At 39.9% G+C, this 13,437-nt stretch overlaps 1 protein-coding gene across 1 annotated transcript; it reads right to left on the reverse strand.

The window, feature by feature from the left end:
- Window positions 1-2,429: 2,429 nt before the first annotated feature.
- Window positions 2,430-8,272, reverse strand: LOC104439186 (26S proteasome non-ATPase regulatory subunit 12 homolog A). Its single transcript, XM_039310542.1, has 11 exons — window positions 8,094-8,272; window positions 7,775-7,972; window positions 5,139-5,246; window positions 4,944-5,048; window positions 4,805-4,861; window positions 4,531-4,727; window positions 4,229-4,328; window positions 4,029-4,141; window positions 3,769-3,922; window positions 3,615-3,692; window positions 2,430-2,909 (listed from the first exon to the last, which is right to left on the reverse strand). Exons 1-11 carry the CDS (start codon window positions 8,094-8,096, stop codon window positions 2,691-2,693), a joined length of 1,332 nt encoding a protein of 443 aa, XP_039166476.1. The 5' UTR covers window positions 8,097-8,272; the 3' UTR covers window positions 2,430-2,690.
- Between the last annotated feature and the right edge of the window lie 5,165 nt (window positions 8,273-13,437).

The raw sequence follows: 13,437 nt of genomic DNA on the forward strand, positions 1-13,437 counted from the left end.
ATTGCAGATTTCTAGTTTGCTTATTTTTGCCACTCTGAAAACCAGCTTAGCTAATAAAGCCTCCTAAGGCAAGAGGAAATATTCATTTCTTTACTCGTAGTTGCAAAGGTTCTTCTCTTGCCTTGTGAGCTTCTTCAGAATCCGAAATGATAAGAGACGATATGAAAGCTCGACAGCCTAGTACTAACCCCACCTCATTATTCTAAAATCAAAAGCTTACCCGGAAATAGACCAAAGGGGAACATTGGATCACACGATGAAGTGATTTGAAAAGGAAACCCAATTATGCTCGCTATCCAAGAAAGAAAGACAAGAAAATCCACTAAGCTATGCAATACAAAAATCCATAAGCGATTTTGAGATGAAATTGACGCTCGAAGTCTCAGCTGTACGATCACAACCACATGTCACGCGACAAGATCCAAACAAATTCCTTTAATTGGAAAAGTATGGGACACATGAAATGCATAGCCTCGTTTAGGGTTACGATTGATGTTTAATGGTATCAATGATAAACAAGAGTTACACCAAATGCCGCAATTTGATTTCCTTGGTTGAAGATCTTGTTTCAGATACTATTAACTGGTGTTAAATTAACAGCCTAGCTTGCCAACACTGTTCAGATCCCCAACATCCCAATCCTGGGGTTATGGCATTAGGCAAATCCACACGAGACTTGCTGCCACTAGATAAAATATTTTCAATTTTGGTAGCAATCCACTTTAAATCGCGTCATGTCCATTTGAATTTGTGCAATACTTACCTAGCGGTGTAATAATCCAGATATAGGTGATGTCGAATCAGATAGATATTTGATGCCTAATATTGACAAATATTTTGAATTCCTAATTTTCACTATCTTTTATTTATTTATTTATTTATTTGTCAAACTATTTTAAAAGGTTTGGGAATATGAAAATATGTGAAAAAAGTGATCATTGAAAATGAGTCAACAATGACTTATGTCCACCTATAGGTCTCAAGATGCAAATGAACGCAATTGAAACTTCTCTTCAAGATCCAAATAAATTATTGACAAAAAAGGTCAATACGATGAAACTTATGATACATATATCTAAAAAGTTCCGTTCCATTCAACCCAATCTTTATTTTATGAATACCTCAGGTATTGTCTTCACTTGGTCACTCTTCCAAGCGTACTTTTTCGAATTCCTTCACATACATTTCAAGGTTCACTTAAACTAAAAAATTATGATTTGAGACCTATAAATCGATCTACAATGTCAGTTGAACCCAAATGCTTTCTGGTATGGCAATGATTATTAAATCCTTACAACAAAACATAAAGAGTTACTTATTGCCAGTAAACAGGATTATTGATGGGCTTTCTCAAAATTGGCTTCTTCACTTCAGCTTGATTAGAAGTTTACTACTCAGGATGACTTTTCTTTAACGCGTGCAAAACTGGAAAATGCATTCGACATGACTTTCATAATCAACTTATACACAATCGCGCATATTCTCTTCTACACCATCTGCATTGATGGACTGTCATATTCAACATGGGCTTTCCTGCGGGCTTATTACAAAACAGGAGAAGAAATGAAGCATTCCAAAGCTCTACACACCGACAGTAATGAAACAATCAGCTTATAGAGTGAAGAAGAGACAAGGACTTCTCACGCAATTTAGTTCTCATTCTTCCTAGAGGAGGAGCCATGCCACTCGAAAGCAACAACTGCAGATTGAAAATGGGAAGTGATCATGTGAGAACTCCATTTGGCGGCACCTAGTGATCCGGCGAGGAATCAAAAAGGTACTATGCTGGAGTAGGTTGTATTTTCAAGGAGAATGGCAGGTAATGCGAATGAATGTCGTATGTTGGATTTTTAGTTGGAACTTTTCATCAATACGTTATGCTTCACGATGTATTATCCACATACATGCCAAGGGTTGAGAGAAGTATTTAAACTAGTTAACAATGAAACACATTACGGTGACTAAAAGTTTAGAGAGGAATGACATCACGGCAAACCGTACCTGGAGAACAAAGACCCTCTCGAATCAAGTATCGACATGGAAGAAAACTACGTCTCTTGAGGAGGTAGAAAGTGTAGCTATCCTATTGACAATGAAGCTCCTAGAAAGAGCTCCTAGAAAGAGGTTTTTAGAATTGCCAACAGCCAAGACTGGGTCTAGATAAAGGAAAAAAAAAAGGTCTCTACTGAATATGAAATTCAAATGCTAATGAAACAAAAAAATTGCGATCACTAGCCTCCTGGAGAGCTAATGTAATCTTGGATGTTATTTTAAAAAAAAACCAAGCACCTGCAATATTTGCAATGCGAAACAGAACTCAGTGAAAAGGTGCTCATTTCAGTACTACTGAGTGCACATATTGTGCTCATACCTGTTCCATTGGTATTTCTGGACTGAAAGCCAACAAATCTTCAAATGAAGAGAGGGGGAAAAGAGGAAAGATGAAAAGACCACATTACATTCCTATGCAGAATGTGTATTCAGTATATCATTTCTGTCCGAAACAAGGCCCAGATCTGGTCCACCTACAAAATATGCAATCAAATTGAAGCCAGCTACAAGAAAGTTCTATGACGGATATCTTCAGTCCCCACTCCAGAGCGTAATGTGAAACAGCATTCGTCAGCTTCTCTCTCTTGGTGAGAGCGGGAGGCTCAAGGGGAGAGATCATTCATTCAACTAAGACATCTTCAACCTCTCATTGCAGCCTTGTGAACCATGGTTTCCTTGTGGATTTGGTGGCAGCTTTTCTCTACAAGATCGAGGAGCTTCTCCAAATTTGCCGCCCACAAGTTCAAGATGTCATTACTGTCCTTTGTCGTCTGGAAACAGACAACTCCCATCGGCCGGTCTATCTTTGCCACCAGGGACTTGGAAACAACCATTTCGGAGAGATGCTTCTCAGCTTCCTAAAATGGAAAGATAGAACTAACAGGTCACGCTGATAGAATATCATTCAAGCTGTACAATCATCGCTATATGGTCTCTCTATCAGATGATACTGTTGATTTAACAAATTGAGGCATGTGAATGATTAAAGCTCTCCAAAACAGCGGTAACAGAACCTCAAAAACAGATCTGTATTCCTTGAGGGTCACGCTACATAATTTTTTTTTCTTCACATTAAGAAAGCTGTAACAGTGAGATATACTTGTGTAAAACAGGAAAGAGCAAGTGTTAATACTAGCCAAAAAGCTAGGCCAGCTATTTTAGCAAACATATCAGAGCTCCTCCCACCCATTTAAAGGGTATCAGAATTTCAGGAACCACGGGACAAAAAATGGCTTCAAGATGCCAGACAATGACACTTATAACCATGCCAAATTTATGAGCAGAAGTTGACAAGCCGAGCTTACACATATATGTCAGTCAGAAACGTTTCTGGAACAAAACTACAAAGACAACGTTCTCACTTCCATGACAAACCTTTGGCTTCCAAGGCTCCAAAACCTCTTTTTCACTTTTTTCAAACTAGTACACAAATGCGGCAACCATGCCCCAATCAGGGATCACAGGCAGAGAGGATGCTCAGAGTTGAATAAGGGGTCTTGCCAATCATTCATAAAGAATGACATTAATAAAGAATATAGACAAATGTTCCAACATAATCAGACCTGGATGCTGAGGCATAGAAGCTCTGCAAGTCTCTTCAAGGTAATCCTTGAGTAATACTTCGAAACGACAATAATATTCTGCAGAAAATAGAGTGGGTCACATCTATTCAATGATCCAATAAAAAGAACAAAAATGACAAAGTTCTATAGTTACATGTTCAATGATTCTCTGCCGAAGATCTTCTGCTGCCTTATCAACAAGTGCACCTCCAAGCATGTTTTTCTCATTCACAAATTCATCTTCGAAAGTATTCCAAAGAGCAGTCCATTGGATAACCTCCATTGTAACCAATTGTTTCAGCAGCAGCCTGCATTAAAATATTGAAGGCACTGTCAGCCTTATTCTATGGCACATTATTGGGATAATGAAAGAGAATGTACAACCAATTACCTAAAGCAAAATCAAAGAGGTACCTGAATTGGGGAATTTCTGAGAGATTTTTATCTTCTAAAGTGGCATTAAGAAGGCTCGACTGCATTGGATCATGTGGTGACAGAACCAAGTACCAGCAAATTTTCCTTAGAATCTGCACTTAATAAAACCACAGTATGAACAGCTGTCCCTCAAAAAACTCAGTGAAGTCTTAACAATTCCTTATTGGAAAGAGCTTTACCGGTATCCACTGCTCTGGGTTTCCCTTCACTGATGGAATCTCATATATTGACTTATAGCATCGACAGATCTCGAGGTAATCATTGTTATGTGAGTAATACCTACATCGTTAACCACATGAATGCAAGGTAAACTGAGATGTGTAACTCAAATCCATTAAGGAAGAAGAGCATGTGCCAGATAAATAAAGCCATACAAGTTCACAGTTTGATCTGCAACCTGAGTGGCAGGTAGCACTTGATCGGCGAAAAGTTTTAGTTAAAAAATGATGAACCCAGCATTAAAAGCAAAACACCAATATACCGTATCATGAGTTCGTGGTATATCCGTTTCAATTCCAGAAGTGACGGAATATCAGCTGGAGCTTCTTCCACAATATTTTCACCTTCTTTAGGCTTTTTCTTCTCTTTGGAAGGATCTACATCAAAGACTCGAGGGCTGATCTTCCTGGAAAGGATCTGCGCACGGACATAATCCTCGCGATCTAAGCATAAACGGACCTGCAAAATCCATTGATCAGAAAACCAATCATAGGAATAGTGCCTAATCGGCCAAAAGCAATACCAAAAACCCATACTTGTTCAAGGATAAAAGCAATTTTCTCCGTCTTTGCCATTGCTCCAAAAGTTTCTACCTGTATTGCAAAACCATCATAATGTTGGACAAGGAAAAACAAATTATAAGATCTATGATCACAGAAGTCAACTTCTAGTTACCGCAATTTCTTGCATCAAATCAGCAGCTTCTGCTATAAGACCCTGTTCTTCCTTTATTTTTGCGAGTTTCTTGATCAATCGTGCTCTCTCAATTTCAACATATATCTGCATAACGAAACTATTTATAGAAACCACAAAACACTAAACAGATTGCTCATAACATAAGCTGCATAGAGTTTGAGTTCGCATATTCACCTTCCCAGCAGCAACAGAGTTAAGTGTCTTAATAAGCTCTATCTTGGTCTCAAGATCAGGTGTCTGGTCAATATATTGCATAGCCTGCTGCACCATTGCTGTCACAGCCTGTTGATAAGAAAATAGGGATGCATACGTCACCATCCAATAACTTGATTAGGTCTACAGACAATGAAATATAAGAAGAAGACCAGAGGCAGAAAGAAGTAGACAAGCTAAAGACCAAAATGCAATGACAAGAAGAATTCCCTCCCCACCCAGAAGAGATGGTTGCCATACAAAGATGATGGCATTGTCCTGCAATGCCACTTGTGGAGGCACGCCAGACATCCCATTTATCCCAACAGAAACTCGCATGAAAGTGGAGTCCATTTCCAAATCCGGCAATTAAAGGTTATTGTCATTCCAGCCAAAAGCTTATGGACTCTCCCAAGTCTGTACAGAAAGTATCTTCCACCTTGCCACAACCACCAATTAAATCCACTATCTGGCTATCCAATCGAATGCAGGATGAGCACAGCATTTTATTCTCATTTATAATCTTCTTATAGTTCAATTCCCAGCAGTTTTGATACCCTAATTAGCAGGTCTGGCCTTTCGATATTTGTTCAGACATACAATGCGTCATGCATAATCAGAACTTGGGCCTAATTTGAGTACTATGAGGTTGAGTCCTAATTAAATAGGCAAAGTAGGATATTAGGAGTGGGCTTAGGAATTCCATTCTACATCCGATGATCCTACTTGGGATCTCAACTGGGAATGATTTTTGGTAAGACCACTTTCCATCTTTTTTAACTGCATTGTATACAGATAGTAATCCTAAAAACAATGTTCAAGTACAAAACTTGTATTCACACAATTAATAGCCACTGGTCATAATGCTCCGACTATCCAGAGTAACTTATCAACCTTCAGCACAGCATACCAACGAAATAAGATCAATGAAGAGCGAAAGTTCCACAAGCTTATTGCCCAAAGAAGGCATGAAAAGGCAAATATATGGACATAGTTTAATAAACAACCCAATTAACTCTCAACAAGGTAGTATATTCTTTCTCACATACTTGTATTACAGAAAAATTTGGAGCAACTTAAATTTAACACATATTAATATCCAAGCATTAGTGTCATCAATTAATTTTGACTCCTCTAATATCACTTGAAGAAGATGAACACAGAATGCTTTAAGCTGGGAAGACCAAAGTTCATGCCCACAAACTTGGTAGACAACCAAACACAATAATCTTGGCTCCTCCTTTTCTGATATTCCTTTCCCACCAGTAAACCTAACACATGCTGTGCTCATGCAAGAAAAATACTCCACAGCAAAATCCTTATTGCAACGGAGAGGTACAACCCATACTCATAGTTCATCTTTAATCGAACGAATATTAGTTTTTCTGCAGGTAGACAAACATCAATCCCTGCATCAGTATTTGGAATCACTCCTATAGCACCCAATCCCAATTTCTTTTCAACCAGGTTTCTTTGCTATGTAAAAGATATAATAACTAAGGTACCAAGGAAGTACCTATCCGTCTACAACAAAAAGAATCCATCCCAGTACAAGATAATTCAAATCCTAAATCAAAACTACTGACTAGAATAAAAACAAAGAGTAGCACCACCTACTGACTTTACTAAACCCCAAAAAGATGATAAAACAAAATAAAACCACTTAACTTGAGCAATGTACCTTTTCTCTTTGTTATCATAGACTGAGGATAAATATTTTTCAATGCTTCACTCGCATGTGTTTTACTTCAATTCCAAACAGAGTGTCCATCTTGCAAAAGTATAATTTCAAAGTATTTTGCTAGTAACTGCCTACAAATTAGTGATCTTGATAGAATGCAACATCACACAACTTCACGTAGACTTGATGGATTGGGAGATATTTAGCCATAACTAATCTTGAATAAGAGTTTCTGTTAAGAAACTAAGTAACCTTTCAGCACCTTCTACTTATTTACTTTGCTGTCTCCCGTAATTTTTTTTTTTTTTTGGGAGCAAGCGACAATGCTAATTGGTTATGTTTGAAACTCACTTTCTACTCCCTATGTGCAGAAGACTCACTGATATTGATCAATTTCACTTGATAAGAAAATACAAGTACCCTGCTGGGAAGGGTATATATATCAAGGCTAACCCTTTGCTTTTCACATATTCTCTGTTTACACAGGTGAAATATTAAACTTCCAAAGAAATAAAACCCAAGCTTCCTTCATAAAAGAGTTCCAAAAGCACATCTTTTTTTTTTTTTTTCAATTCTTCCAAAATCTTGCCAACTTGAATAATTTCTTACCCATTAGAAGTTAACTTCAATAAATAAGGCAAAAAGGAGGTGTCAGCCTAAAAGAAAATCATTTACAAGATAGTGCATCCGCTAACTCAACAATGTCACGCACATTCAATACTCATGGTACTAAGAACCCCCTCGTTTAGTTGCTCAATGCCATCACCTAGGACTATTAGGCGAGCCACCAATCGAACCAGCCAATCACTTGCCGCGAGGCGCTCGACCCAGAAAGCCAGCAACCCGAAAAGCAGGGGATCCAAAATTCCATAATTAAGCAAGGCCAAAAGATCACAACCGGGAAACAAGCAAGAGAGAAAAAGCCTAATCTTTTCACCTGCTTAAGCTGACCGCGCCGCTTGGACAGCAAGACAATCTGGTCGTTCAGGGTCTTCCAGGCCTTGGCCTCGAAGCACAGCTGCAGGATCTCCGTCACCGCCTTCTTCGTCTCGGCGACCTCGCCGGCCAGCCTCATCTGCTTCTCCACGTTCAGCCGCTGCTCTATGGCGGCTTCCAGGTTGCCTCCTCCGCCCTCCTGCCACGCCGCCACGACGATTCAATCCCCACACACAAAAAAGAAAAAAAGAAAAAAGAAGAGGACAAGCGAGGGAGCCAGATTGCTGCTCCAGATCTGAAAGCGGGGGCGGCGAACTGACCATCTCGATCCGGTGCTGGAAATGGGAAGGGGAGGTCGGGGAATCGGGCGAAAGTCTCCGGCGACGATCGGTTTGGAGCCCTAAGGGAGGAGAGAGAAAGAGCAGCCGGTGAACCCTCACTCACGAAAACTTCTTCTCTTCTCTCTCTCTCTCTCTCTCTCTCTCTCTCCTTCTCCTCTTTGAACACACTGCTGCGAGGGCAGATTAAATCAAGAGTAAATAAATAAAAAGGGCAAAAAAATAAATAAATAAAAGAGCGCAGGGAATAAAAATGAAAATGGATGAAAATGGAGGGAAATCGGGGATCCGAAAGAGAAGCGAATCGGATCCGGATCGAATTGGCCCGTCCCGGTCCTTGAAAAGATCCAATAGCCGATGGAGATTCCGGCCCAAAACTTCGCAGGACGGCCCAGCGAGCCTGAAAATTACGTGGGCTAGGCTAGCCATCTTTTAAATGAAGATGAAATTTCCTTTTCTTTTCCTCCCGGAAAATTACCAAAAAAGTCTTCATCTATTGCAATTAAACTGATTTAGTGCTGATTTCTTTATCAATACACTTTTAAACCATTTGCATTTGTACTAATTTAGTCAATCCAATCAATTTAGGACACTGGTGTGGATAATTTTTTAATAATATTTTATTATCAATAAAATTGTACATGTTAACGTCGGTTGGTCGTCACCGACACCAACTACCGTCCACGTCAGCATTGACTAGCCAAAGTTGGATTTGCAAAAATACGAAAAATTAAAACTGAATTGACAAAAAATTTATATCTAAATTGATACAATTATAATAGGTTTATGATTTTTTTTTTTTTTTGATAATTCTTCGACTCGCAACCATCTACACCATTCACATTTTATGATTAGTTGACTTTGCATGTGGACATAAATTAAAAAGGGTGGTTCGAAATTTAGTGTCAAGGTGAGAAACAAAAGCTCACTTGATCGGTATGATATTGGAAATAGAATAGAATTGGAAATTTAAATCGCTTCAGTCAAATATATTAGTGAATTTTGAGCCAATTGATATATTTTCCTCTTAATATAGCATGAGACTAATGTCCGTCTCATTTTTGGTATTCAAATGAGAAAAAGAAATTTGATACCAAAAGATAAAGAAGAGGTGGTCTAAATCAATAACCATTCTCGACAAGTTTCAACTGAAGATTTGTCGATCCTATTATGTCCACGGATTGAAGGACTAATGTCCTTAGGTTCCAATTGGCTAGCAAAAAAGTTGCAGGCTTCCTATACAATCTTGTATGTAAATACAACATTCGGTTTCCCAATTGATATAGGTTGGCTGACAGATGCTATTACTATATTCCCTTCTCATAACATAATTCCTTTTGTAAAACATCTCTTTCCATATGATGAAATCTAAATTAAAAAATTTCGCTGAAATCCTCGTTGTTCTTTTTCATTGTTCAAATCACGGAATTGCTTCGTGGGGTTTGGCCTCTTTTTACTGTTTCTCAGAGGATTCACTTGTCATGATGCATAGTTTTGTCAATTCAAAGGAAGGCTTGGGAGTTCATGGGATGCTACTTGATCATTGACTTTTCCGATATTTGGCTCGAGAAAATTTTCCTATTACGACGGCTTTGCTGTATTTGACACTTTGCCTTGATCAAAAAGTTATGTTCTCGCTATCTTCGGCCTCCAAGATCGCATTTTCTCATGGTTAATTGTGTAAGATTATAAGTGGAATTCGTGAAGAGCATATACAAGATTGGTGTGATGCAACACTGATCTTCTCTCTTCGTGTGAGAGTTGTTTCAAGTGGTTCATCTATCCCGAATGGATTTTGCATGTCGGGGCAGATGTTTATGTATAGATGCTGAGGTTACACACTGTAACGGACTTTTCTAGCTTTCAAGGTTCAGACAATTGGTACAAACAAGCTCACCCCATTCCCGAATGACATCGACTGGAAATGCTCTTTCGAGTGCTGGTGCTCCTCTTTTTCTTTGGAGAGACTCGCAATGTCCCGATCCCTTTATTCACGAGCAATTGTGTGAGTTATCTATGGAATTCGAAGAGCAGATATAGGATTGGTGTGATGCGACACTGATCTCTTCTCGTCACGAGAGTTGTTTCTAATGGTTCATCTGTTATGAATGTAAGCAATATGATATTAGATACAAGTGATCTGAGTTGCAATACGTTCTAACCTAATTATAATGCAGAATTCTTATAACAGTCATTGGAATGATCAACAAATCGAATAGAATAGAGTCTATGGAATTCGTGAGATTGCAGCCCATGATCAAATCATCCTCCCTTAATCCAATCACAAATGGTTTGAGCATTACCGCGTCACTTCGATTCCCACCCCATTCGGCAATCCATTCGAGCAATATCCTAGAATCAACTAATTGCACTTCCATCTAAAGACGGATGTGAATATATCATTTGGCCAGAGAATGAACGATTAGTACCGGCTTCCCTCATTTTCAATTGCAGTCTCACTCACCAACCTCTCAGAAAGTAGTCTTACTCAGTCAAAGCGACAGAGCTAGACTCCATACGCAGTCCACGTGAATTGTTCGAGACATGTGCTTTTCACCTATGTCTGCGCTCAAAAACCACACCTTCGACAAAGAAAAGAATGCATGGAGATATGACGGGCGACATCGACTTGAAATTATAACACAAGCCCGGCGAAAATGGCTAAGGCAAGCAATCGGTCTTACCCCGCTTGGTTCGGCATTTGGAATGGGCTTTGGGACTTTGAAGTCCCTTTGCCAAATGCAAACGCATTTGGTTCAATTTTTTGGAAAGACATTGGTAAGATGCAATTGCATCTCCAAATAGCTCTAAGGGCAATTAGCCCAAAGTAGCTCTGGAGGTATTTTGGGAAGTTGCATTTTTGGGATGCAAGTCTCACAGTATTGTTCAACTTCTTCGGAGAAATGAACGCAGGCTGATGATTGCCGGCCAAGGGGTTGCCCATACCAGTGACCGTCACCTGAGGTGTTGCCCGACCTCGGCGACCACCGCCTAGGGGTTGTGGCCACCCGATGACTGCCATATGAGGTTGTGCGACCTCAGGCGTCGCCTAGGTCACACGATCCAAGCATCGCTTGAGGTCCAACGACCTTAGGCGGTGTTCGCCTGGGTTCACACGACCCCCACGACGATGGCTTGAGGTTGTTGGACCTTAGGCGATGCCTAGGTTCACGTGACCCAAGTGACGGTTATGCGACCTAGGTGACGGTGCCTGGGGTTCATGACCTAGGCGGCCGTCGCCTGGGTTGTGAACCGCAGGCGTCGCCTGAGGTCCGGCGGCAACAGGCGACCGTCGCTTAGGTCACACGAATCCAGGCTATGACATCTCAGATTTTCAGTCATGTTTTTTACTGAATAAATCGGGCATTTCATTGACACACCTATAGGGCTATTCTCAGAACTGATTATTCTCGAGATAATTAGACTATCTGAGGAAGCCATTAAGGAATTTTAATGTAATAAACTTGAGAATTCGACTAGGAATCGGCTTCTCGACCGTGTTCATCTTTAGAGGCTATTATGGCATAGTTAAAAATTGATTTGAGATCAGAGATAAGTTGGTTCGACTGAGATGTGTGGTTAATTGTCGGTGACACCACTAAATTGGAAAATTATCGTCAGCTAACACTAGACTGATTTTCTTATTGTTGTGATACCCTGTGTCATTATTTGAATCTTTGAGATTTTCACGACAACTGAGAGTCGTCAATGAGTCAAGTAGATTCATTGTGGGTCAAAGAAAATCAACCATGGGTCAATTTGCACTAAAAATTTCTGAAAGTTACCTAATAACCTAGGTCACACTAAAAACGCGCCAAATGGAAATTAACTGTGAATTCAAGTCCGATTTTAGAAATTGGAGATCCTGTCATGTCATAATAAATTCTAGGAGTATCGACTTAGTCTCAGAAAAATTTTCTGAAACCCAAGACTTTTTGGGAAAAGTCGTCGTAGGGCCGTTTTTGTTTAGAAAATGTCGGGATCGTTTTTATCGCAAAATTGAGAATCAAGTGAATTGTGTGGGTGAGGAAAAATGCCAAGAGGATCGATGGTGGATTGATTGATTTTATTGAGGCTAAATGAGATTGAATTGAGCAAGAAACCAAGCCAAATTGGAGAGGAAACCCTTGAAATTCGTGTGCCCCCTCCCCTAGCCATTTTGGACCATTTCATGAGTTATGAGATGTGCTTTGGTGGCTCATGGACAGCCAAGGAAGCATACTTGGCTAGGATGAGGTCAATGGGACAATCTTATGGAAAAACAAGGCAAGGTGGCCCCCAACCTCATCTCTTCTCTCCCTCTCCCATAGCAGGTCGGCGACCAGCTCCATTTCCTCCCTCCTCCTTGCCATTCGAAGACCACCAACCAGTGAGGAATTCACCGGAGCAAGCCGCCGCACCACCGCCTGAATCGAAGCCCACCACCGCGACCTCTGCACATGCACGCCACCACTCGCGCGACCCTTACCTCGACCCCCATCCGCACCTCACGTCGTCCCAGCCTCTGTCTAGCAACTTGTGGAGCTCAACTAGAGCTCGTGCTCCGCCATTCCACCGCTGGTAAGCCCCTGCCATGGTCCAGTTTGGCCCTTGCACTCTTCCTCGGTCAATTCCCACCTAAACCAAGCTTGTTTCCCTTTTGTTTCAGCAAGAACAGAACATAAGTTTAGTAGGTTTCCAGCCACTATTTAGGCCCGTTTTGGAGGTGTTTCAAGCCTCGAAAGTTAGGCCCGCTTTGGAGAGAAGTGACCCTCGCGACGTTCTCGACGTTTGGAACCATTCGGCTCGTTAAACAAGTGAGTTTAACTCACTAATCCTCACTTAGTATACTAATAATGCTTAGGGATTGATTAGATTTAATTAAGTGTAATTATGTGGATATATTAGATTATGATAATTAAATTAGGATTTACCCATACATGTTAGACAAATAGTTAGTGTAATTAGTGAGTAGATAGGCTTGAGTATTTATTGAACGAGTCTCGAAATTTTTCTGGGTCCGTGTTGGCATCCAATTAGGCATTACGGGCCTAAGTTGGATTTATTGCTATTTAATAATTAATTTTTGTAATTAATTAATTAATTAATTTCTGAAAATTAGATCGGGATTGCCAATGACCGGAATTTTATGCTGATTATCGTGGTGCAGCCTGTTTATTTATTTGATCATTAAATTGTGCTGAATCGATTTATTTGTGATTTTACGATTTATTTCCTAAATTAAATAATTTTAGTAATTAATTGAAAAATAACCAGGCATCGGTTGATAATACCAAAAATGTTTTGGTGGACTATAAAAAATGGTGGGATTTATGGAAAAGAAATT

Source organism: Eucalyptus grandis, chromosome 3 (assembly GCF_016545825.1).
Source record: "Eucalyptus grandis isolate ANBG69807.140 chromosome 3, ASM1654582v1, whole genome shotgun sequence".
Lineage (NCBI taxonomy): Eukaryota > Viridiplantae > Streptophyta > Magnoliopsida > Myrtales > Myrtaceae > Eucalyptus > Eucalyptus grandis.